General features: G+C 39.8%; 1 protein-coding gene across 1 annotated transcript in view; it reads left to right on the top strand.

The window, feature by feature from the left end:
* The window catches only part of ITPR1 (inositol 1,4,5-trisphosphate receptor type 1), a 273195-nt gene that overhangs the window by 140566 nt on the left and 105817 nt on the right, over positions 1-26812 (top strand). The window contains exons 23-33 of the mRNA XM_081969590.1: positions 292-427; positions 1540-1594; positions 4232-4397; positions 4812-4982; positions 14293-14358; positions 16050-16187; positions 17835-17960; positions 19211-19411; positions 20697-20948; positions 22256-22381; positions 25932-26060. Coding sequence (XP_081825716.1) covers positions 292-427; positions 1540-1594; positions 4232-4397; positions 4812-4982; positions 14293-14358; positions 16050-16187; positions 17835-17960; positions 19211-19411; positions 20697-20948; positions 22256-22381; positions 25932-26060 — 1566 coding nt within the window. The remainder of the gene's footprint in view (positions 1-291; positions 428-1539; positions 1595-4231; positions 4398-4811; positions 4983-14292; positions 14359-16049; positions 16188-17834; positions 17961-19210; positions 19412-20696; positions 20949-22255; positions 22382-25931; positions 26061-26812) is intronic.

Below are 26812 nucleotides of genomic sequence, written 5' to 3'. Positions count from 1 at the left end.
AGCTTTGCATCTGTTGTTCCCTTCTCAAATCACTATTGATTCAAATGACATTTCTTCATACTTCAGTTGATTTTAAGTATAGAAAATAACCTTGGTTACTTAATAGACTTCAAATAATTTGTTGTTGTTTCTGTTTATATCATGTTTCTGGGTAAGGTTCGCTGATACTTTAAATGTGTTAAACCTAAGAGCCATCAAATGTTTAAGCTGATTTGTCTCTTGGAATACAACCAGGATAACATTGCATAATTAATATTGTTTTCATTTTTGTTCAAACATTGGAACTACCAGTTTATTTTGAATGTGAGATTGGATTACCGAATCTCATGCCTTCTGTGTATATTTAAACGAGAATTTGATGAAAGCAACGCACAGACACCTGAGTCACCTTCAGGGAGCAATAATCAAGAAATGCCAAATGTACCAGGTCAGTAATTTGCATATTTTTGTATTACAGAGTATGAGCAAACATTTTTTAGCTGGGGAATTCACTGATGATGGATCCCTTCCAATGAGATCCCCTCACTCATCAAAAGAGGCAGTACAGAAAGCATTGGCCCATAATTTTTTAAGATTTATGAGATGGTTTTAAGGCTATTGGTGGTGCATTTTGTGTCACAACAGCTTAAATACATCCATTTTCATGTTGCTGTTTTGCAATAAACATTGGAAATACATTTTGGCAGCTTCCAACTTTTTCCCACTAACTTTTTTTTATGACAGGCGGGAATATTTTTATTTTGTCTTGCACAAGTTTAGCACATTCTTTTCCAGTCTAACACAGCCAAAATGTCCTGTAATACTGATTTTAGTCAGTATAAATAGCAATACATTGTAGGCTATTTCTTCTGGCAATGAATAACTAGAGCAGCTCAGAATAAACTAAAGCAACATCCATTCCACTTTCTAAGCAAAGTAGAAGTTATGGCAATTTGCTACCATATTGTATGTTGCAATAAATGTAAGCGTGGATTAAATTAAGGTTTCTTGTGTCTTTGGGCTAGTGTTGAGAGTTGCAACTCTGGAAGAAGCCAGATTGATGAAGGTCTTTAAATGCTGTAGTCAGTATATTTTGATTTATGCACTTCAGTGAAAGGAGAGATCTATGAGTTAATGATACATCTACTGTTTGTATATTCTGTGTATATTCATAAACCCAGTATCTGTGGTATTAGGGTGGAGGGGAAGCACAGATGGGTAATGTACAAGTTGCTTATTTGTCTTCCGCTGAACTGGGAAAAAGACGAGTATATTTTAAAATATTTGTTTAGAAAATAGAGCATCATCTACTACTACCTCCCAGTATAAACTGTTTCATTAAGCAATTTCTGTACAAACTGGCTCCCTCAGTGGTTTAATTTATATAATTTATTTTTTTCAATTTTGAAGCAGAGAAAACCGCCTTGCTTGTTAGGTGTAAGTTCTTACAATTCACTTATTTTATTCTACAGAAAGGGAAAAAAAGTGTTGGCTTGATTTGAATTATTGTTTCATTGTTGTGAACTCAGTGCAAATCACATTATTTGTTTTTCTTTACAGGTGCTCTTGACTTTGAAAATATTGAAGAACAAGCAGAAGGGATATTTGGAGGCAGGAAAGTAAACTATGGCAATTTGTATTCTTTTGTTCTCAACTATATGTAAAATAGTTTCTGGAAACGCGATGTTCATAGTTTTAGAGGATACATTCTAGGGTTCACAGTACACTACTGGTGTGCCCATGGGTATCTCTTTGGTGCCCTCCAGGACACTTTTGTGATTGAGCATACCGTCTTGGCAATTGTTTCCCAAGAATGGAGTATGAACATGTTCTCAAAAGTACAGATGTACCTAGTGGTGGGATTCAAATAATTTAACAACCGGCTCTCTGCCCTAATGACCAGTTGAGTAGGCATGGCTCGGTGTTCATGTGACTGGGTGGGCGTGGCCAACTCAATGTCACTCACATCGATGGGCACTTCGCCTTACCTGTTGCAATGTAATAAGGGTAAACAGAGAGGCAGTTTCTGTAAGCAGGGCATTAAAGATTAGGCTAGAAACAACACCAGAATGTTTCCTTCCTGCCTTCCTTACAGGATTAGCCCTGTAAAGTGGAAAAAAACCAAAATGAGATTTCTTCCAACAACCGGTTCTCCAAACTGCTTAGAAAGTTAACAATCGGTTCTCCCGAATAGGTGTAAACTGGCTGAATCCCACCATTGGGTGTACCTACCTGGCCAAAACGTTTATGAGCATTAAATGGCTTGTACCAATTTTTTGAGAACCCACTTAGTTACATATAAGCTTCCAGCATTACCTTCTTTTGAAAACACAATAGAAAGTTACAAACACAAACGTTTTAGAAGTGTATACAGTAGATATCGAAGCATAGACAGCAGACAAACAAGGCAGAAACATAATTCATCATTTTATAATTACTTTGTTAAAGCATATTCTAGAAGTATGGATATAGGTATGAGTATGTATATAGGTACGTATGGACAGGTAGTCCTCGACTTACAACAGTTCATTTAGTGACCGTCTAAAGTTATAATGGCACTTAAAATGTGTTTTTTACAGTTACGATCTCTTGCAGCATTCCCATGATCATGTGTTCAAAATTCAGGTGCATGGCAATTGGCTCATTGCTTTGTCCCAAGGTCATGGGGTCACCTTTTGTGACCTTGACCTTGCTTGTGACCAAGCAAGGTCAATGGGAAAGCCAGAATCACTGAACTATCGAATTATTAACTTAACAACTACAGTGATTCACTTAACAACTGTGGAAAGAAAGGGGCAAAACCCACTTAACAAATGTCTCATTTAACAAGAGATAAGTCAAGGACTACATGTGTATGTGGTGTGTGTGTTTGTGTTTCCTGTCCTTGCCTCAGCTCTTGCTCAACTAGTGGTTCAAAAGTATGCAAATGCAAGTAGATAAATAGGTACCATTTTGGTGGGAAGTTAACAGCGTGTATCATAGCGTGTAGTCATACTAGCCATATGACCATGGAAATATCTTTGGACAACGCTGGCTCCCTTGGCTAAAATATGAAGATGAGCATCGACCTTTAAAGTCAGACACAATTGGACAGAGGAAACCTTTACTTTTACCTTTATATACAGTATGCTGTACCTATCAGAATAGAAAAAAGTAGAGAAAAGAATATTATATCTGTTTCATGTGGATGAAAAGGAGTTGGGAAGTTCAAAGATTCTTCAAAGAGATTTTTGGCTTTCCGACACCATATTCTCTCCTTTATATTCCACACGTTGTGGTAGCTTTGCTAGTTCCTATAATAAGTATTAGCTCATATCTTATTCTAGTCTTTTCTTGTTTGATGTTTTCAGCTTCTTTATCAAGGAGCCCTTGCTTATTAATACAAATAACATTTTTAAGAAATGAATGGAGCTCTCCTGCAAGTTATGTTTCAATTGTTTTATTGCTTTTAATTGGCTTTTTTGTTTTGTGGTTGTCTTTATATTGCTTTTTTTCTTTTTAATTCTGTAAGTCCCCCAGAGTTACAGAATCAAGTAGAGGTGGGTATAAACATTTAATAAACAAACAAATAATATTGGACATGCACTAGAAAGCTTAGATCTTTCCTTTAGTTGTTTCTGTTTACCACATTTACATGAGGCCAGTTGTAAGGTTTAGTCTGTTTTCTTCAGTTCTCTTGTTCTTTCCTTTACTAGAAGAATACACATAGGGAATTTTTATACCTAGGTAGCGGAGGTTATACATGCTACATCAATAAAGAAAAATAAAGCAAACAGCTTTAGAGGGAGGCTGAACAAAAGGATGCTGTAGTTTAGGAGCATCTTTTATGGTATGCTGCAATGTTGGGTCATATTCTACACTACAGAATGCAATGATGAGTGGGGACAAAATACCATTATTATGATAAAATATGAATGTTGAATATTCCAACATTATGAAGACAAGCTGGATAGAGTTCACTTGAAAAGTTTTGCACCCAATGAGAGAAAGAAGTTACTAATTTTCAAGGACAAAATGCAGATGCTTGGTGTTGAGAAAAGTATGAAGGGAGAAAGTTGCTAATGAAGAAGCTGTCATCCATTTTCCACTGATGATTAAATGCCTGACTTTATATCCAGTTTTAATTTGTAGTGCTGTTTTTGTCCTAACCACCAGATGAAGTACAGTCAAGGAAACTGGGTTGTCCTTAAACTTACTTAAAAAGTAAGAATTCTTACTTTCGTTTTAATGTTGCTATATTTTGTCTTTGCAGTGAAGAGAATACACCACTAGATTTGGATGATCATGGCGGCAGAACTTTCCTGAGAGTTTTGCTCCATTTAACAATGCATGACTATCCTCCACTAGTATCCGGGGCACTTCAGCTACTCTTCAGACACTTTAGTCAGAGGCAAGAAGTCCTCCAGGCTTTTAAACAGGTAAATGTCAAGGTTCCAACAGATGCCCTAATTAATTCATGAGTCCCCAGCCAAGTTTCAAAAGAAAACCAGTTATTTATTAGGAGCATCATGTTGGCATCTACTGCCACAGGTAACTTATGGTTCAACTTTGACCTTGTTTCCCCCTTCCTCTCAATCTGTGTCATAAATCACATTCTCCAATGATGCTGGCTGTAGAAGCCCACTCTTCACAAGCCAGCTATGGTAATCAGATCCTAACCTGGAAGAAGGTATGTGTGGAATGTGCTCCCACCTTGCTGCCCATGGCAATTCGAGAGCAGGCTAGAAAGCTTTGCAAGTTAACAGTAAATGCAGTTGTGTAATGTTTTCTATTTGCTTTTAAGTTTGTAGAGCAAGCGTATATTGCAACTAACCAAATTCAATTCATGTAAGGTTCAACTGCTTGTTACCAGCCAAGATATTGACAATTATAAGCAGATAAAGCAAGATTTGGATCAGCTGAGGTCCATTGTTGAAAAATCGGAACTCTGGGTATACAAAGGACAGGGGCCTGATGAAGCTGCAGATGTGACTACAGGAGAAAACGAACATAAGAAAAAGGAGGTAAGAAGAAGAACTTTTATCAATGCTACTTAACAGCTGCAATGCCCCCCCCCCCTCCTGACTTGGAATATTAGTTACAACTTTGATAATTATAAAAAGATTAACAATCAGTATAATATAGTCAGTATTGTATGTTTGAGAGCCCTAGTTTCTGTATAATCTAGATCCGTGATGGTAAACCAATGGCACGTGAGCTGTTACCCCAGTTTAGCTTTACCATGCATGCACATGCACCTCCTACCGACCAGCTGGTTTTTTGGTCTTTACCATGTATGCACAGGACGTGGGGTGAATGCGGAAGGTGCGTGTGCAGGGGGTACACATAGGGGCACGTGCACATGCAGGGGGGGTCATGCATGTGTGTCTGAGGGTTGCATGTGTGGGAGGTGGGGCGCATGCAGGGGGTGGAGCGCATATGGGGTCGCGTGTGCATGCACAGGGGTCACGGGGTGTGTGTGTCATGCATACATTGCATTATGGGTGTGTGCACGTACAAACGTGCTTTCAACACTTTGTGCCGAAAAGGTTAGGCATCACTGATCTAGATGTAGTTGAATGGATCTTCCGGTATGGTATAATGTAGTTTTTCCAAAAATCAAATAAATAGATAAAATTTATTTAATAAAAAAAATTGTCCCTCTTGCTGCATAAAGTGTATTGACAGATTAGTGTTAAATTTTGAAAGGCTTGAAGCAAATTATCTTTGAAATACTGAGCCAAACTACTTCTGTCCTCTAATCCCATCAAGTTTGATTACTAAGCCAAATTTTAGCCAGAAGTCCCCCCAGTCCTCTTCTTTTCCAATACAAGTAGAAGTATTACAATTTTGGTAAGGTATAATGCGGATTGTCACATGACCATGCTAGACTTTATGGCATTTTTCACAGTGGTTGTTAAGCATATGCTGTGGCATTTATGAGGCACACACACACACACACACACACACACACACACACACATCAGAACTTGAAATAGATTCTTATTATTCATCACCCTGGGATGTCTGCTGATATTTTGTATATTTAACCACATCTTAAAATCATGGCATACTGATTAAATGTTTTTTAAAATTTATCCCACTGATATTCCAACCCGTAGAAGAGAACGTGTGTAGCTCAGGGTTGAACTGTGGAGTCTTTGTTGCTCTCTGCGCTTCATTCTTTGCTTGCCCACATTTCATAACAAAACACCACTCATATTCTAACCCTTTACTCCAATCTATAGTATAGTAGTTATAGTTGTACATAAAATGTAACTAGTTTAAAGAAACGCTAAAGCCTTTCCCAATAATATTAATACTTTAGCAGTTTCACCTGTTGTGTTAGGCCTAAAGCATAAGCTCAAAAGTTCTTTTCTTTGAATACACTGTCATTTTGTTGTGGAAATTGAGAACTCAAAGACCAGCTCTTTGCAATGCAAGAAAGTTTATTGCGCAGGTTCAAACAGCTCAAACAGCATAAATTGGTCTGAACCCCGAACAGTCTCTATCAACAATCCTATATAGTCATTTTGACGTAAGCATATACGTAGGCATACATTTGCTAAATTGGTAAAAGGAGAAATGGAAAAATACAGAAGGAGAAAAATACGTTAAGGAACATTTAACATCTGCTAGACAAATACGGAACTATCCCCTGTCCAGGACAGGTAACAGGATACACCCCTCATGGTCTGTCTGAACATAAAGATAAAAATATAAATGTCTACAGCTAAAAATATAATTGTTCTGCCCCATCGACCCCACCCTGCAACTGTCTTTTTCCTTGACCAGTCTTTGCTTTGTTATAATGAACCAAAGTTTGAACCAAAATTCAGGGCCTGTCTTCCCTCCTTCCTTAATCCCCCCTTTGTGACTCATCTGAATTTTCCAGAAGAGTCACATATTCTTCCAACTCTGTTGCAGGTCTTAAATTCTCATATTCTAGCACAGCCATCACCTGAGCAGTTGCCTTTCTTTCTGCTAATAAAGATAGACTATTAGAGATGGTTCGAACAAAAATTGGCAATACACAAGGAAGTATCACACATCCCGCTGCAATCAACCCAATCAAAGCAACTATGGCCTGTAATCCTGGAAGCTTGGGAAACCATCCCCCAAATACCTCCTTCAGATTAAATCCTCTCCATATTTGAGTGGGATTATGTGTAAGTTGTCTAATTTCTGTAGTCAACTGTTTTACCACCTTCCCTGTTTCATCGATTTGTAGGCAGCAATTGGACAAATTAAACTTTCCACACACCCCTCCTTCTTTAGCCAAGAGATAGTCTAGGGCCAATCTATTCTGATACACAGCAGTTCTTATCTTATCAGTGGCTTCCGACAAAACATTAAGTGCTTTGTCTATTCTCACCCCTACCAGATCCAGAACTGCCTGTAACCGAATGATTCTATTTAACATGTATATAGGGGTGCGGTACCCCCATGATCCATCTTCTGCCCATGTTGCTCTTCCATATGTACACACTATGCGTTCACTAGTCCATTTCTCATCCTCCTTATCATAAGCAGAATATTCTTTACAAGGGAAGTCTGTGAACACAGTTTGTACTTCCCTCTTTGCTCTCAATCCTACTTGTTCATATAAGGGGACTCCTAATATTTGTTTTGATTGAATTGGTAATAAAAAGAAGGATGGTTTTATCCAACCTAAGACACATGAACCTGACCAATCAAAGGGGAGTCGTTCATAAGCTAGCTTTCCACATATCCAATACATGTCTTTAGGAGCTACCCATTCATCAGCCGTCCGGGATGAGTTCAGGTAACCTAGATATGTTCTATTAAAATATTCAGGTTTTGTGGCATTACCTGGAGATGTCCATTGGTTATATTTTTCATTCCAAATTCCTAAGCAAATAAGTTCTCCTACATAATGTGTACCATTTCTAGCAAAACAGTTTCTTCCTACAAGATTAGTGGTGAGTGTCCAGACAATACCTGTAAGCTGTTCCCTCTTTGTAATATTCCCTGCCTTGGAAAGATTATTATAGATCAATGGATGAGCCTCCAGCGCCTCCCATGGCCATTGTTCCCCCATACTCCGCTGTTTCCTTCTCCCTCTTCTCACCTTTCTCATCATGGGTCCTAAGTCTGTGTGGCTATATTGTAATGTGCATGTTCCCTTCCATCCTGGTTTTAACTGATCAATATGGGTAACCCGTTCCCATCCCCAAAATATTGGATCCCCACAGTCTAGCATAATGGGGGGGTCTCTCTTCCCTGTATGAAGCATAGCTACACATTCCCTTCCAGAGCACGTAGCCTATGTACTTACAGAGGAGATGATTTGTGTACTTCTGGGCTAGACAGGCTTCCTTGACTAGTTGATCAAATGCATGGGGGGCTTGACAAGGATGTGGTAAAATTCCATTCCAGCAATCTGGTGTAAAAACAAGAGGTGGATAGCCCCGGCACTGTCCATTGCCTATTACATAAGACTGGACAATACCTGGACGCTCCTCAGGCCTACTCCATTGTCCTAGATTCTGCACGCACACCGAATTACCTAACACCCTTGTAAATAAAACACTTACCCCCAACCCAACCAATAGCACAAGTGAAACTCATCCTCTGTTGCATCCGGTAAGTCCACTTCTTCCTGATACCTCTGGATGGCTTGATTTACAGTAGGACAAGGTTTAAGTGTACAATAAAATGTGTTATCTATTCTATGACCTATGTATGGTGATAATACGTCCTCTATAATTTTTACATCACATTCAATTCTACAACATGAGCAAGCAATACAATCAATACAATGTGCACAGCAACAACACCCACACTTACAATTACAAAACCAACACATATAAACTTATCCTAGTTAATTCTACTATAAGTATCTGCTAAGATATATTTATTATCTATGTATTACTCATCCACTTCTTCACCCATGCGTCGAAAAGTCAGCTTCCAGGTGTGACTTTAGCAGAGGTTGCTTCTTTCTTCCAAGAATTCGAGTCACGTGACCTGCTGTTGGCCTTCAGAAGTTAAAGAGGGCAAGGGAATCAGAGGATCAATAGGTTTTGGAATACCACTGAACCGCTTATGACAGTAATAGAACAATACAATCACTAGTGATCCTACTACTAATATCCAAAGTTCCCACACCCAGCTTTCAAACATGTGTCCATACCAATCTTCAGCCGTGCTTGGGAACCAGCTTCGGGGTGTGGTCCCGCAGGGCTAGTTTTCCGCTTCTTCAATCTTCTTAAAACAACCTGGTTACACTTAACCTATTTACATACATAACACAAGTGATTTAAGCACGTTTGAATGTCATTTTGGTAGGATTTCTGTGGTCCACTGAAACGCTCCATCCCACGTCAGCAGCCTTAACCCTCGTCCAATGAATCCAGGGCTTGGATTCTGCTATTTTCACTGCCAAGGGTGACACCATTATGACCACATATGGACCTTTCCATCTCCCTTCCAACTGTTCCTTCTTCCAATGTTTTACCCATACATTATCTCCCGGCTTAAATGGATGACATTTAGTCACTAGTGGTGGGGGGTTTTGTTCTTGAACATAATTTCGGAGTTTCTCAACTTGCTTATTTAATTCCTGCACCATTTCCATATTCCAAACACCCCCCTTATGTCCCAAATGAGGCCACCCCACCAAGTTTCTTCTCAACAATGTAGGTGGATGCCCAAACATTAACTCATAAGGTGACAGTTTATGTTGGCGTCGGGGAGAGCACCTAACAGCATACAAAGCCAATGGAAGGGCATCAGGCCATTTCAAATGACATTCCGCACAGATTTTAATGATCCTTTCTTTAAGGGTTCTGTTCATTCTTTCAGACATCGCTCCCGATTGAGGGTGATTCGCACTATGGAACCTCCACTTGATCCCCACTGCGTTAGCCACCTCCTGGTTAATGTGATGGACAAACTCAGGCCCATTATCTGATGAGATATGGGATGGAAGTCCGAACCTAGGGATTATCTCTTTAAGGAGCAGTCTAGCCACTTCTCTAGCTTGTTTTGTTTTGGTGGGAAAAGCCTCTGGCCATCCGGTATACATATCAACCATAACCAACATTGCTTTATAAGGGCCACACCTTGGCATGTCTGTAAAATCAATCATTAAATAATCCATTGGGAGATATGACACCGGGATGGTTCCAGGGGGCAAGAGTGGTCCCTGCCTAGGATTTACCTTAGCACATATAATACACTTGGCCACAACTCTCGCTGCTATTCCAGCCAGTCCATTAATGAAATAATCCCTACTCAGGGCGGTTTCTAAGGCAGTTTTCCCCATATGAGTAGTTTCATGTGATAGCTGGACCAATGTCCATGCTACTGACGTCGGCACATATATTCTTTTATCTGGCATCACATACCAACCTTCCTTTATACTAGCATGTAAATCATGAGTGGCCTTAATACACTCCTGTTGAGTATATGTTGGCTTTATTTCTGGTGGAATCACTCCTAGATCCACTGCTACATGAATTGCTAAATCAGGGGTTGGGCCTGCTCGTTTGGCTGCTTCTCTGGCTTCTAAATCCGCTAGTCGATTTCCCTGGGCTATCCTATCGTCCCCCCTCTGGTGGCCTTTACAATGCATAACAGAAACCTTCGCAGGTTTATGTACTGCATCGATGAGGCGACTAATCAAATGTCCATGTTGGACATACTTCCCTGCAGAATCTCGAAAACCTCTTTCCTTATAAACTGCTCCATGAGCATGTAAGGTCAGGAAAGCGTACTTACTATCAGTCCACACATTCAAAGTTTCTTTCTCTGCTCTTTCTAAAGCTCTTATCAATGCCCACAATTCTGCCACCTGACCACTCCACTTTCTACAACACCTTCATCATCCACAATCGCATATCCGGCCACACGTTTCCCCTCATGCATGTAACTGGAGCCATCTGTATACCAATAAAGTTTTGCATCTGTCAAAGGGATATCAGATAAATCGGGACGAGTTGAATACACTGTCTCTAATACCTTGCAAACAGTCATGTTCCTTTTCAGTTTCTGTAGGCATTAATGTAGCTGGATTCAGCCTATTGGAAACTACCAACTGTACTTGGGGATTCTCAATCAACATAGCTTGGTACTTAGTCAATCTCTGGTTACTAATCCATAAATGTCCCTTATTATCTAATACTGACTGTACTGCATGTGGGGTGTGCACGTTAATGGAACAGGAAAATGTTAGTTTGTTACAATCCTGTAACAGCTCAGCAATTGCAGCCAAGACTTTTAGACAGTGCGGCCATCCTTTGGCCACTCCATCCAATTGTTTGGATAGGTAGGCAACAGGTTGTTGCCACCTTCCAAGTTTCTGAGTGAGCACACCTAAAGTCATATTTTTGCTAGTATCTACATATAAATTAAAGGGTTTCCTCAAATTGGGCAACGCTAACGCAGGCGCTGATGTGAGAGCTATTTTAATATCTCTAAAAGCATTTTTCTGTTCTCCTTCCCAGCGGAAAGAATCTGCATTTGCTCCCCTAGTAGATGCATATAGAGGTGCTGCTATTAGAGCAAAGTTGGGAATCCAAATTCTACAAAAACTTGCTAAACCAAGAAATCCCCTAAGTTGTCTCCTATTTTTGGGTTCTGCTATTGTTAAAATAGCTTCTTTTCGTTCTGGCCCTAGCGATCTGCGTCCTTGCTCAATATCATAGCCTAAATATCTCACTTTCTCTTTCACCAACTGTGCTTTCAGCCTGGATACTCTATAACCACAATGTAACAACAGATTTAACAACCTTTTGGTATTCTCCCAACAAGTATCCTCACATTGTCCTGACACCAACACATCATCCACATATTGTAAAACCACATCTCCTTCTTGTCTGGGAACAAAATATAACAAATCTTGTTTTTACTCCCACAAATTCCTCCATTTCTCCTGACGCCCCTTCTTCGTCTTCACTCACAGACTTCCCCTCAGTAATTTCTGTTTTTGGCATAACATCTGCAAGTTTCTGCTTCCTGCGCACTGCAGTTGCTGTGCCAACAACGGTGGGGGTGACGCGTACGGCGGGGGCCTCACCACATCCTCTTCTTTTCACTAACTACATTTTTCTCTGTTTTCTGAAGTTTTGCTATGTTTTCATTACAACAATTGTTACAATTCTTTTTAGATGTTTTACACTTATTTCCCTTCTGTCTGGCAATGCATAACCACACCATTTCTGCCTGACATTGTAAGAGCTCATCCGCCCTCTCTACCACAGTGGTATGCCACTGATCTATATAGGGAAATTGATTGGGATATTTCTCCTCATATTGGTGAATCAAAAGCCACAACTGATTATAACCTGCTCTCTGAAAAATCCCTGAGTTGACCACCCCACCCCCAGGTGGGGCCAATGTTTCTCACACAAATATCTTAATCTCTCTTTAGAAATTCCAGGATAGGGCATTGCATAATGGGTGTAATTAACACAGGACTCGAACCCTTTCAACATGCATTCCAACGGTGTGCTGGGAATGCTCGATGACCCACCCATCTCTAACAGCACAACCACCGACCCGTAGCCTTGGAAAAACCACGATCACTAGCGGGGACTGCAGTGGCAACCACCCACACAACCTAACACGGAGTTCTTTAGGGTCGACGCCCCGACTCCAGGGGGGTGATCAGTCCCCCTCTTCTATCTTCAAATGAGATAGGTACTTCACAAAGTTAACATATACTCGCCTGAAAAGTCTTCACACACGTCCTGGCCAGGAAAATAGTTCAGACCTTCTTTCTTGCATTCAAGGGTTCTTGGACTAGGTTTTCCAGCACCGTCGATCCCACAGGGGGCCCCTGCCTTTTCCTGGAGAAAATTTTTCCCCAAGGCACCGTGGAAGTCGGGAGTGGCCTCCCCTGGATCCGAAGGGTGAAACCTGCCCTCAGCGAAATTTCGCCTCGTCTAAGAGTCCCATCTGGATGGTGCCATGTTGTTGTGGAAATTGAGAACTCAAAGACCAGCTCTTTGCAATGCAAGAAAGTTTATTGCGCAGGTTCAAACAGCTCAAACAGCATAAATTGGTCTGAACCCCGAACAGTCTCTATCAACAATCCTATATAGTCATTTTGACGTAAGCATATACGTAGGCATACATTTGCTAAATTGGTAAAAGGAGAAATGGAAAAATACAGAAGGAGAAAAATACGTTAAGGAACATTTAACATCTGCTAGACAAATACGGAACTATCCCCTGTCCAGGACAGGTAACAGGATACACCCCTCATGGTCTGTCTGAACATAAAGATAAAAATATAAATGTCTACAGCTAAAAATATAATTGTTATGCCCCATCGACCCCACCCTGCAACTGTCTTTTTCCTTGACCAGTCTTTGCTTTGTTATAATGAACCAAAGTTTGAACCAAAATTCAGGGCCTGTCTTCCCTCCTTCCTTAATTTGACAAAGTTGGGTGAACTACAGCACATCTTAAACCATCAAATATATCAGCATAGCCAGTGGAGCTGAGAACTGTAGCTGAGCAACTCTTGGTAAGACACAAATACACACACACACACACACCACAGCTTCTTGACCAAGTACTAAAATGGCCTACCTTAGACACCCCATGAAGTAAGGCTGAGAAATTATGCCACTTTTTTTTATTAAAATCTACAAGTCATAAATACAAAATTCTTTTAGTTTAGAAAAATTAACTGTTTTGGCATAAATATGAACAGTCAACACTCCAATAATGGGTTAATGTAAAGAGTAAAAAAAAACCTAGAAGTTCATGTTGTAGAGTTAATAGAGTACTGGTGTTTGTTACTAGTTTTTTTACTCTAAAATTTGAATGTCTCCTGTCATATTAACATTCTTGCCTCCTTTAAATCTATATGCAATTAATTCAGCAAATTCATCCTTGGTTATGTGCTGTAAACTGAAAAAAATACTTGGTGGCATGGTGAGAAAATATCGGCTTAGAAGTGTATGTGTACAATGTCAGCATGTCTCAATTTTTAGTCTGTAATAATAGCATTAAACATACAGTACTAAAACCTAAGTGGTAATTGAAAAATTGCTATAATATTACTGTAAGGTTGACAAAAAGGAAAGAAAATTGTGCTATATGCCTTCAATAACTATTACTAGATAATTAATGATAGGATAGGAATCGATCTTACATGAAGAAAAGAATCTTCATACATATTTAAGATTTTGTTAGAACTTCCATCTGCCTTTTCTCAATGCCTCAGTTTAGGCAAAACCTGCTGCAGTAGTAAATGTTGGAGAGTGCTGGTAAGAAAATAAAATACTCGAAGTGTATATTCATGAGCTCCAGGATTTTAAAAAGCAATTTAATATATTGATCTTGTTTGTCCCCTAGGAAGGTCGCAGCAAATCCTCTAAACCGGAAAGCACTAGTAGCTACAATTATAGGGTAGTAAAAGAGGTAAGATTCTTCCATCCCCAAATATCTATTTCTTCTGTACTCTTTTCTTCTTTTATGTATACGCTGAAGAATTTTAAATGTGTAATAGGGTAATTGTGTTTTTGTTTGAATGTAAAATATTATTTGACTTAGGGAAGATAAAAAGGTAGTTGCTGGAATACATGGGACTCTGTGGTTAAAAGGGATGCAGTGACTAAGACGCTGAGCTTGTTGATCAGAAAGGTTGGCAGTTCAGCGGTCCTAATCCCTAGTGCCGCATAACAGAGTGAGCTCCCATTACCTGTCCCAGCTTCTGCCAACCTAGCAGTTCGAAAGCATGTAAAAATGCAAGTAGAAAAATAGGAACCACCTTTGATGGGAAGGTAACAGTGTTCCATGCACCTTCAGCATTTAGTCATGCCGGCCACATGACCATGGAGATGTCTTCGGACAGTGCTGGCTCTTCGGCTTTGAAACAGAAATGAGCACCGCCCCCTAGAGTCAGGAACAACTTGCATGTATGTGCGACTGGAACCTTTACCTTTTACCTTTTACTGAGGTTAACGTGTTTGGATTCTTAAGGAACGGCTAAATGTTCAGTACAGGGATAAATATTTGTTAACAATCTTAAAGATTATAACTCGGTATAACTAGATTTTAACAAGCTCAAGATGTGATAACTTAGGCAAAACAAAGTGTTGATAATATGTGTGATCTGTATATCTTAATTTGCATTTAAATTGGGCAAATAGCTTTAAATTAATCCCAATATGTACTGTACTCCCATGATTGCTTGGGGCTGGGTTGAAAGGACAGAAATGCAGGCTTATTATATAATTTCTACCTTTAAGCTATGTGTAAGGTATATGGTCAGGATTTTCTCTTGCCTCTCTCTTCCCTTTCCTCATTTCAAACAGAAAAAAAACCTAGATTGACAAACTAAGCATTTTTGCCAATTATTCTGCTTCTCCAATTTATGAAAAATAGATTTAATACACTCTGCTAGAGAGAAGTTCCCCGAAGAAGGGCTCCAGTACATGTCCAAAAGCTTGGAAGACAAAACCACTGGTTACCCGGTGATCAACCCAGATTGTATCTTGTAGATCTGATATTGTTTAGAGCAGGGGTGAGCAACCCACGGCTCTGGAGCCGCATGTGGCTCTTTCATCCCTCTGCTGCAGCTCCCTGTCACCGGTCAGCTCTAAAATTGATAGGGCTTTCGGTTAGGACAGGTAGAGGAAAAAGGATGCTGCTCTAGGAGGAGACTCTATGGTGGGGAACCGGCCTTCCAGTCGGCTCCAGAATTGAATGGGTGGCTTCCATTTAGGACCTTTGTGGCTCTTTAAGTGTTTAAGGTTGCCGATCCCTGGTTTAGAGCAACGCAGATACAGTGTCAGCTCCTGGAAATATTGATTTATCCACATGAAGATTCTGAGATTTGGATGAATTTTTGGCTGTATGTTTTCTCCTGAAATATGAAGAGACAAATGCTTGTTTTCCTTGAACATAAAAACTAAAATGAGTTTTAGTTTTTTTATATTCATTGCAATCCTAACAAAATCGCTGCCTCATTTAAACAGTACATTTTCTTGTTTTGCTCTTAAAACCAAACTCTTTGTTTTGTATCATTCTTTGTTCTGTTGAAGAAAGAGTTTTTCTTCTGCCTTGTCTGGGGAGAAAAATCAGTTTCTAAAAGGAATATTTATTTGCAGATTTTGCTTCGCCTTAGCAAGCTTTGTGTCCAGGAGAGTATCTTGGTTAGGAAAAGCAGGAAACAGCAGCAGAGATTGCTCCGAAACATGGGGGCTCATGCGGTGGTACTGGAACTCTTACAAATCCCCTATGAGAAAGTGAGGTTTGCATGCATCTTTTACTCTTAACTTTATCAACAAAGTATTTTCATATTTTTAATTCCATCTAAAGACCACCTCTTATAAATGGCACTGAGCATCAAAGAAACTGCTGGTGCAAAGTCTCTATAACTTTGGAAATGGTTTATTCATTTAATGCTTAGCAATAGCACTTAGACTTATATATTGCTTCAAAGTGATTTATAGCCCTCTCTAAGGTTTACAGAGTCAGCATATTTCCCCCTCTTGGTCCTTGTTTTACTGACCTCAGAAGGATGAAGGATGAATCAACCTTGAGCTGGTCAGGATCAAACTCCTGTCTGCAGAATTAGCCTGCAATAGTGCATTCTAGCTACTGTGCCACCATGGCTCTATTGCTTTTTGAAGCAACATTGGACACAATTTCTGCCAAAGCTTTCTGTATTAGGGGGATGAATAAAAGTAAACCCAAAATAATTTGGTTTTTATTGGGAATGAGATATAAATGTCCATGAAGTGTCTAAAGCAATACGTAGTCCTTCAGTTATGTATAGAAATTAATATTGTAATCTGTGTAGCTGATTTTCTTCCCAATTGAAAACTGGTAAATGTACAGTACATAGTCTTGAAGCATTCAGTAAGAGAAGCAAAGCATCACAAAGGATGAATGGTAAGAAGACGTACAGAGCAGTTGAGTGCTGTAAGTTTAAAGCTATTGAAAATGGGGGTGATCCAGTTCCCCTTCATTGGGCCAGTGTCATGGTTCCAAGTAGCACTCCTTGAAGTTCCTCAAAGCTCAATTTTATTAGAGATGTCATATTGGCACATCTGGAAAAACCTAAATCTGAAAGCTTCCAGGTTTTCCCCACCCAAATGAAAGTCCAAGTTCCTGCCCAGCACTCACACGTCTGTCACATGGGCCAATCAGGCACCGTCCCAACTGGAGATGCCTCCCAGTCACACCACTCCAGGTGCAGGGCAAGATGTCCTTGACTCTCTGAGAAAGGAATGTTATTTTGACTATATATCTCCTGTACTCCATATAATCCCCCCTCCTATTTTCCCACAGCATTAATTGTGGCAGGCCGGAAGGCCCAATGCAAAAGATAGCTTCCAGGCCTGACAGGCAGTTGCTTTCTCTCAGTCCAACCCACTTCACAAGATTAGAGTTATAGAGAAAATAAGGGAAAGGGAGCATTAGATATTTATGATGCCTTGAGTTGACCAAAAATCCAACTCATGTAAGGGGAGTAAGGAATTTCTAAGTAATGATGTTTGAACAGTCTAACAATTGTGTATATGCATGTTGATTGCTAGCTAAATGGTATGAGGGTCTTCAAAAGAGAGCTTTGGAAATCTTGGCTACAATAGTTTTAAAAGGTGAATTTATCCTTCCCATTAATAAAATGATCTGTGCTGTAATTGGCTATGAAATATTTAGAAACCTTGTAAGTGACGCTAACATGTTACATCACTTTGCAACTTAATCCTCTAAACCTCACAGAATCTTACCCTGTTTTCTTTAATTTGCTTCATATAATTATTATGTACAGGCTTGGATTCTATTTGCCTAATCCCAGTGTATAACTATTACATTAGGTCATCCTGAAGCTATTGTATTCTTAATCCTTTGGGAGATTTATTTATTTTTTTATGTTATAATCATAGGCTGAAGATATACGCATGCAGGAGATCATGAAACTGGCCCATGAGTTTCTACAGAATTTCTGTGCTGGCAATCAACAAAATCAGGCTTTGCTACACAAGCATATAAATCTGTTTCTCAACCCTGGGGTAAGAAGTAATTGAATTAAAGTCTGTTCCATAAACCTGCTTTTTGTCCCAGGTTGTTGAGTTGTGCTGAGAGTTTTCTGAATATAAATCCAATTTTGAAATCCTCATTTCTGCTTCATGCCTTAAAAACACAAAAACAGGCAACAAGTCCTAAGACTCCCCTCAAGCTGTTCTTCATTGGCACACTGAGTGTGTTACATATCTTCTATCGTATCTAGCATATTCAGTAGGTCGGGGAGCTGCAGTACAAATTATTTGATGGAAAATAAAGCAGAAGGAATGTGATGTGGTTCAACGTATCTATGAAACCTGTGGTGTATGTTTTTCCAAGAATGGCACAGCACACCAACCAGGAATAGCTCATTTTCTGATTGTTTCTTTTTTTCTCAAATGGGTCAATGGCAGACTCTGTAGAACAGGGGTGACAGACTCAAGGCCCATGGGCAAGATGGGGTGCTTAGATCTGGCTTGTGGGGACTACCTGGGAACAGCGAAGGACTGGCCTGCAGTTCCTCCGCCAGTGAAAATGGAGCCCTCTGCAGCCCTCTGCTAGTGGAAACAGTGCTTGGAGAGGCTGCTGCCTATGGCTCTGGATAGCCTGCACTACCTTTTGGAGATCCTCCGTGTGGCCTTAGAGGGACAGCAAGGCTCCTCTGGAGGACAAGGGTTGGCCCTCTCCCTGGTCTTCCCTTCCTCCACTGAAGACAATGGACCCCCCCCCCCAGCCCTGTCCCAGGCCACCACAGGTGCCCCCAACATGAGTGAGGTCAAGATGGTCATGCTCCTTGCCTCCCCCAAGGTCAAACACAATCCTGATGTGGCCTTCAATGAAATTGAGTTTGACACCCCTGCTGTAGGAGATGACCAGGCTGAGCCTGAGGTGAAATGTGTCTAAGTCCAGCCTACCTTGAATTCCATTGACTCTTATCTACTATCAATTTGCTTGATGGTTAGAAGTTCAGATACTTGTAGAGAGTTTAAGCTTGCAATAAATCTTTATATTTGTTTCAAATGCCTGGATCTACTGATTTCCCTGGTGCTCGACACTCTGTCTTGTTTGGTGTAGATTTGTAATCTGTAGTAATCTGTAAGAAAATAATCCCCAAAAGCTGAAAGGTATGGATAAAGCTGTCTCATTAACCAGTGCCAGGATATGTGGAATGCCAGATTCCTGAATTTCTAAATCCAATGTGCAGCACCTCTTGTTGAGTGGTTAATATTGTTATTTCTATTGTTTTGCTCTTTAATAGATCCTGGAAGCCATGACAATGCAGCACATCTTCATGAATAATTTCCAGCTTTGCAGTGAAATTAATGAGCGAGTGGTTCAACACTTTGTGCACTGTATCGAAACACATGGAAGGAATGTCCAGTACATTAAATTCCTCCAGACAATTGTTAAGGCTGAAGGGAAGTTCATTAAAAAGTGTCAGGATATGGTCATGGCAGAGGTGAGAAAGATGTGTCCATATTGCATATTTATAGTTGTCAGATCGGTCTTAAGAAAGTCCAAACTATGAGAAACTAGTTGGTTATTAGATATCAATGTTCAGGAGTTGGTATTAAAAGCTATGTAGGTTGTCCACAAGGTATAATAGTAATCAGGACTGGAACTAAACAATGTAGTCATAAAGCACAATGTCACACAACTGCATCCTTTAATGACAGCAATCCTGGCAGTCCCCAGTTGTTATCCGAATCCCAGTGATCATTAGGCAAGGATTACCCTGATGCAAGGCATTCCCAGACCCAAGCCTTGATAAAAGAAGGGAAGGGAAGATAAAGGACTGCCTCCTCTTTAATTCCCACCACCTGCTTATCACCCCACCCCCCATCCCTGCCCTTTTGGCCAATCTGCACAGCCGTTTCTTGGCAGCAATGGCAGTGGGGTTGACAGAGGTTTTGGGGCCTTCAGCAGTTTCAGCCAGCTGTCACCGCCCCCTTGTGCATCCCTGATGTTACAACTTTTACCAACTTTTATCATGGTTATTTGATCTAATATTTTAATGGGTTGGCTTGGCAAGTAAAAAAAGTATACTATGTTAAATTTGTAAATCTGTTTTGTTTGTGAAGAAACACAGCTATAAAAAATAAGGATCAGCTAAAGGAGTTTATTCTCTAAAGAATTTTTTTTAAAAAATATGGTATTTAAAGAAATATCTTACTAACAAGAGCTGTGTCATTTTCTTATAAGACTGTAAGTCGGTATTTTATTTTAGATGTAATTTCACATTTTTCATTTTTTAATATGTTTGCCAGAAGACATTAGTATGTCTCTTCTAGTTTTTTGCTAAGAGAAAAATACATAGACTTGCTTTGTGAACTAAACTCAAAAAAGTGTCTGTGTTAATTAATTAGAATTGAAGCCACCATACCAATTTTCTGTAACAAGATAGAGTGCCATTTCTCAGTTCTAGTATCCCATATTTGCACACTTTCCCCAGACTACCCTTATTCATAAGATAAACCTACAAACCTATCAAAATGTTGTTGTAAAATATACAAACGATCAAAGAAAGATTGTAGTAGACATGATAGCAGGTGCTGATTTGCTAGGAGCCTGCTCGTGGCCCGCAGATCAAATGCTCCATATGCTGGCCCCGCCCACGCCTAGTTTAACGAGGAGGGGAAAAGTTACAATACGTCACATGATGACACTGATGACGCGAGTTTGACACTCCTGCTGTTGAACATGTTCTTGTGTAGGATGGAATTATGTCTCTTTTCTCTTGGTAGTTGGTCAATGCAGGGGAAGATGTCCTTGTGTTCTACAATGACAGAGCTTCATTCCAGACATTAGTGCAGATGATGAGATCAGAACGGGACAGAATGGATGAAAACAGTGCTCTCATGTATCATATCCACTTAGTAGAATTGCTGGCTGTTTGCACCGAGGGCAAAAATGTCTACACCGAAATCAAGTGCAACTCTCTCCTCCCCTTGGATGACATTGTTAGAGTTGTAACCCATGAGGATTGCATACCTGAGGTAACATGCTGTTTTGCTTGCTCTCGCTTGTTAGGTTTAGGTGAACAGCCGGGGATTATGTTTTAATCAGGTTGAGGAACTTGATGGAAGCTTTTATACTTTCTTTAATTTGTGGCAATGAAATCGGCATTGCCCTCTTCCCCACTTTCCCCCCAAGGACAAGTATCATCCTTCCTTAGATCAAGGATTCAATTAAGGACAGATTGCGGTTTTCATTACAGTTTAAATCATTACAGTTTAAACAAGAGCAGACAATATCAAAGGCTGTTATTAGAAATTAATTCCCTTTTAGTAACTTTTTTCCTAGTACTCCACCATAAGATTTTCCCCATTTTCACAGCTAAACTAATGTTATTTTTTTTTACAATTTATGTCATTTTGTTCAGTTTGACCTTTGTTTCTTAGAAGGAATGTGCCTATAAACATTTCATTGGTATCTACCACACTTTTTAGCCTGATTCACTTCAATTGAGTGAGAAACACTGTCCTACCTACAAAATGTTGTAGTTTTGTATTTTATAGTTTACAGGAATATCTCTGAGCCCAACAAACTCCTTAGAAAATAAACATGATTGGTGTCAATCTTCTGATTTTTTTAAAAATAAAGTTTTATCAATACCCATGGCATCACTTTGTACATAAATAATCCATGTTCATTTCAATTATTTTGATTCTGTTGTCATTAAGACTATCATGAACTGTATAATGCTACAAATAACTCTCTAAGATTGTAAAAAGAGGCTAGCATGTATGTAATGTACAGGTAGGTTGTACATAAAATGTTATTGTAGCAAGAATAATATTTGTCCTTGATTTAAGAAGAGGGAATAGCTGTCAGGTACCTAATATATCATGGTTTTTATAAGAGATTTTGGATCTTATCTGTTTCAGACTAAAATACTGTACAATTGGCATTCAAATCCTGTTTGAAATTGCTGCAAGAATAATTTTGTTTCTGCTTTCATTGGTAAATTTCTGCTGTCTCCCAGTGGCCTCACATCTCCTTTTGTAGAACAAAAAAATATCAGTTAAGCATTGTGAAGGCTAACTGCCATATATTTTCAATCAAGGTCTGAAATGATGTGTTGAACTGGTTTGTGGTTTGCAACAACACCAAACTAATATTGATATGACTAACAGATTAACTAAGCGGGAGAATATTTTATAAGGATAAAAAAAGAATGTGGCAAGGAAGAGTTTTATCTATGAGATTGGAGTTATTTTTTTTTATTATTGCCCAGACTTACCTGACAGTTTTAATCTATTTTTTAGAAGGGTATATAAATTATTTGATTTGTTATCTGCAGGTGAAAATAGCCTATATTAATTTTCTAAACCACTGCTATGTCGACACAGAAGTTGAAATGAAAGAGATTTATACGAGCAATCATATGTGGAAGCTCTTTGAAAACTTTCTTGTGGATATCTGTAGGGTAAGTGTTTGTTGCTAGAAATATTAAAGCATAAATCATGCAAGTCTCATCTGAATCCTACTTATAAAATATCAATTTGGAAAGAGCTGTTTATTGTTTCCATTGTTTCAGGTTCATTATCCATTGTTTCAGGTTTATTATCACTTATATCATTTATATGCACTGAGAGCTTATGCACCGAAGACAAATTCCTTGTATGTGCAATCACACTTGACCAATAAAGAATTCTATTCTATTCTATTTGAAACATTTTCTGTTATGTTATGCATATATGGCAGTGATAGCAGATCTGAGTGTCAAAACTGGAACGTGTGTGTGCTGGAGCCTCAGAAGACCAGCTGGCTGGTGTGGATACACACACTGGCCTCTGGTCTTCATGTGTGCCGGAGCGCTGGAAACCCGAAGACGTGGGCACATGTGCTAGCCACCTCATCTTTGGGTTTCTGGGGCTCCGGCATGCACAAAGAACAGTTGCCCAGCGCACCGGAAGATAATGGAGAGGGCTCTGTGTGCCACCACTGGCACATGTGCCATAAGTTCACCATCACGGATATAAGGCAATTAGATTTAACAATAGTAATTAATAACATTGGCTTTCCTCATGTAATTATTGTGATAATAAGTGTCTGTTTAAATTTCTATATGGGTTTCATATTTCTGAGGTTTGCAGCACTCTAATCCTTCTGTAATTGCCTCCAGCTTCTAGTTTCTAGTTAACTTTTCATGCTGTTAATTTTCTGTTCTAAGTAAGCATAGACTGTCAAGGTTCTGACAGATGCCCTAATTATTTCATGAGTCTCAAGCCAAGTTTCAAAAGAAAACCAATCATTTATTAGGAGCAGCATCTACTCGAGAGACGTCAACTCTGACCCATATAGTTTATGGCTCAGCTTTGACCCTGTTTCCCCACTCCTCTCAGTCTGTGTCATAAATCACATTCTTCAACAAGGCACTCCCTCGGGCTGTAGTAGTCCATGCCTCACAAGCCAGCTTTGATAATCTGAGATCCTGCCCTGGAAGAAGGTATGCGTGGAATGTGCCCCCCCCTTGCTGCCCATGGCAACTTGAGAGCAGATTAGAAATGCTTTTATGAATTGACATAGGCATTTATATTGAGAAATTATACCATGTTTCCCCAAAAATATGACCTGTCCTGAAACTAAGGCCTTGCCTCATTTTTCAGGTGGGCAAAAATATAAGCCGACCCCCCAAAATAAGCCCCCTGGACAACCCCCTTCCAGGAAGCCAGAGCACCACTCACTGACCTAGCGGTATCCCAAAGGGACCAAGCCGGGGGAGCCAGGTGGGAAAGGTGCTCACGTTGCTTGGCGCCTTCAGGATTACTTTAGGTTGGAGAGTGGCGTTCTTCCTGGCGGGAGGGGGGTATTGCTGGGTGACTGCTCGCTTGTGAGCGGGCTCCCAAAGAGCCGGGCACATCCTCAGGGGCAAAGCAGCCATGAGGTGACCATGCTCACAAGCAGCCGCCCAACAACCCCCTTCTCCAGCCAGACAGACCTTCATGCACTGACCTAGGGGATATCCCTAATGTGCCAAGCCATGGGAGCTGGGAGGCAGGCAGAGTGCCACGTGGCTTGGCGCCTTAGGGATACCCCCTAGGTCAGTGAATGGCACTCTGCCCGGCTGGAGAAGGGGGTTGCCGGGCGCCTGCTTGTGAGCATGGTCACCTCATGGCTGCTTTGCCCCTGAGGCTGTGCCCGGTTCTTCGGGAGCCCACTCGCAAGGAAGTAGCCGCCCAGCAACCCCAAAACAATAAGCCCTCCCCTGATAATAAGGCCCAAGACATATTTTGTGGGGCAAAAGAAAATAAGACCCTGTCTTATTTTCGGGGAAACACAGTATTAGAAATTATATTGCAGTAAAAACATTTTTAATGTTTTTACTGCAATGCTTTTTTTTAGATCCTGCTATCTCTTTGTCCATGTTGGAAGGAAAAGTGATACAAAACAGAACAGAATAATAGAGTTGGAAGAGACCTTGGAGGTCTTCTAGTCCTATTCTCTATTCAAGCGGGAGACCCTATACCATTTCAGACAAATGGTTGTCCAATTAAACAGCTGTATTATTAGAGCATCTACTATTTCCAAAGGCAAAAATAACAAGAAAATATAACAAACAATTCACTTTATCCTTTTTCTTAAAAAGGAGGGGTCCTTGTCAAATTCCACTCATTCATTTCCTTTAAGCAAGGCATTCCATTGCTACACTTCCTTTAAGTATACACATACCCTTCTATTTTGCTTTCCCAAATATACTTTTGGGGATACTCAGCAGACACAATCCTCGCTGCATGCTAGGCATATTGGAATGTGTGCTTGTTAGAGCAATGAAGTGATGTTTGGTTGACAGTTGTCAGATTTTTTTCCTACAATCCTAGTGACTACACTTAATTCATTGATAAGTGTGATTTGTAAGTCCTATCCAGTGAATAGTAAGGACATGGATAAAAAAAAGTTTTCTTCTTGGAAAAAGTGAATTATGAAACATTTCCTACTATTTTCATTTTGAATAATACACCACAAGCTTGAGGAAAATGTTGATACGTTGCTACTAGCCCAGCTCTACCTAAAATTATTTGCCATATAAATTCTGCTATATGGTATATAAACAACCTAATACTGGTAGGTGCTTTTTTCTCCAAGAGGCCCTGAAGTTTCAAAAGCAAATTGTACTTTTTTAACTTTCAGTCTAACAGTTGATAGTTTTTTCCCCCTATTCTCCACTAAGCCTCAAACACTGAAGTGGACATTTGTAGCAACATTATTGGTGCTTGTAAAAAGTTAAAAAAAAACATCTAGGAAGTTCCCAACTTGTGAGCACAATTAAAACCAGAATTTCCATTTCTAACAAGAAAAGTCTTATGTCCAGTTTTACAACTGGGGTTTTTTTTGTTTGTTTTTTGGCCAGGGTTGTTGAACAAATCACTGCAGTTAAGTGAACAATATGGTTGTTAAGTAGACCTGGTTTCCTCTATTGCAGGGGTGTCCAAACTTGGGAACTTTAAGACTTGTGGACTTCAACTCCCAGAATTCCCCAGCCAGCCATGCTGGCTGGGGAATTCTGGGAATTGAAGTCCACAAGTCTTAAAGTTCTCAAGTTTGGACACCCCTGCTCTATTGACTTTGCTTGTTGGAAGTTGTTTAGAAAAGTCACAGATGGTGATCACATCACACACACACACACACACACACACACACACACACAAGATGCTGCAACCATTGTAAATACATGCTGGCTGTCAAAAAGCCTAATTTTGATCATGTGACTGTAGGGATACTATGCCAGTCATAAGTGCAAGGATTGACTTGCACAATAGGCACATTTTTTCAGTGCTGTTGTAACTTCAAACGGTTGTTAAATCAATGATTGTAAGTTGAGGGCTACACATTCTCCCCCCAAATGTGGGTTACATTGCTTTCAGAATTTCTAGAAAAGTTACCTTTCTAGGTCTATTAAGTTTAACTGCTTGGTATTTGTGAGAGAATTAGAATTCTTGCCTCGTTTCGTTTTAACAGATTGCATTATTTTCCAGACTTGCAACAATACCAGTGATAGGAAGCATGCAGATTCGATATTGGAAAAATATGTGACTGAAATAGTGATGAGTATAGTTACTACCTTCTTCAGTTCCCCATTTTCAGACCAGAGCACAACTTTGCAGGTAAGAAACTAAACAGAAAATTAAACTACGGCATGCAAAGCAAAATGAGATCTATGTTTCTTACTATTCTACCCTATTTTGATCTTGGAACCACTTCTGATATTTGACACTTATAAATTATGTCATTGTTTTTGGAGTTGGAAATAATTTCTGGAAAGATTGAATAGTAGGTAAAAGGAAGAGGTTGATTGTTTCAATATTCCACATTTCCCTGAAGGATGCTTTCTGTAGAAAGGCAGGAGATTCCTACCTTCCAATTTTTAATGTTTAGCATAATTTTTAGTGATGTTACAGAGCCATCTACTGGTCATTTAATTGCTTTCCTATGAGCAAATTTCATTTATAAAATATCATCTATATCATATTTGTAGCATTATTGAAACATGACTTTTTTCATTGACATTTGTCTTGGCAAGTTTTACACAAAGAAATAGAATTAGATTTAACTAGGTTTCACCTACAGCTTCCAATAGATTTTATTCCCTATTTTAGGGTAGGTATTTGTTGTGGCCCAGCAGCAACCCACTGAGCTGTTGGTGGACTCTGACAGCTCAGACCATTATGGGACTGCTCTGGAGGATGAGGAAGACTCTGGAGGGTGTTTGGAGTCAGAGCAGGAACTAGAGAGGCCTGTTGGCCACCAGGTGGCATCTGAGTCAGGGAGCAGTGAGGAGGAACAGAGGGAGGTTGTCCCTGATGTGCGTATGCATAGAATTGATAGGAGGAAGGAACAGCTGTGGAGAAGACATCAT

The sequence above is a fragment of the Natrix helvetica genome (assembly GCF_964273705.1).
Source record: "Natrix helvetica genome assembly, chromosome: 1".
In the NCBI taxonomy this organism is placed as follows: domain Eukaryota; kingdom Metazoa; phylum Chordata; class Lepidosauria; order Squamata; family Natricidae; genus Natrix; species Natrix helvetica.
Note: the sequence above shows the minus strand (reverse complement) of the source record. Positions and strands in the feature narration are given on the sequence as shown.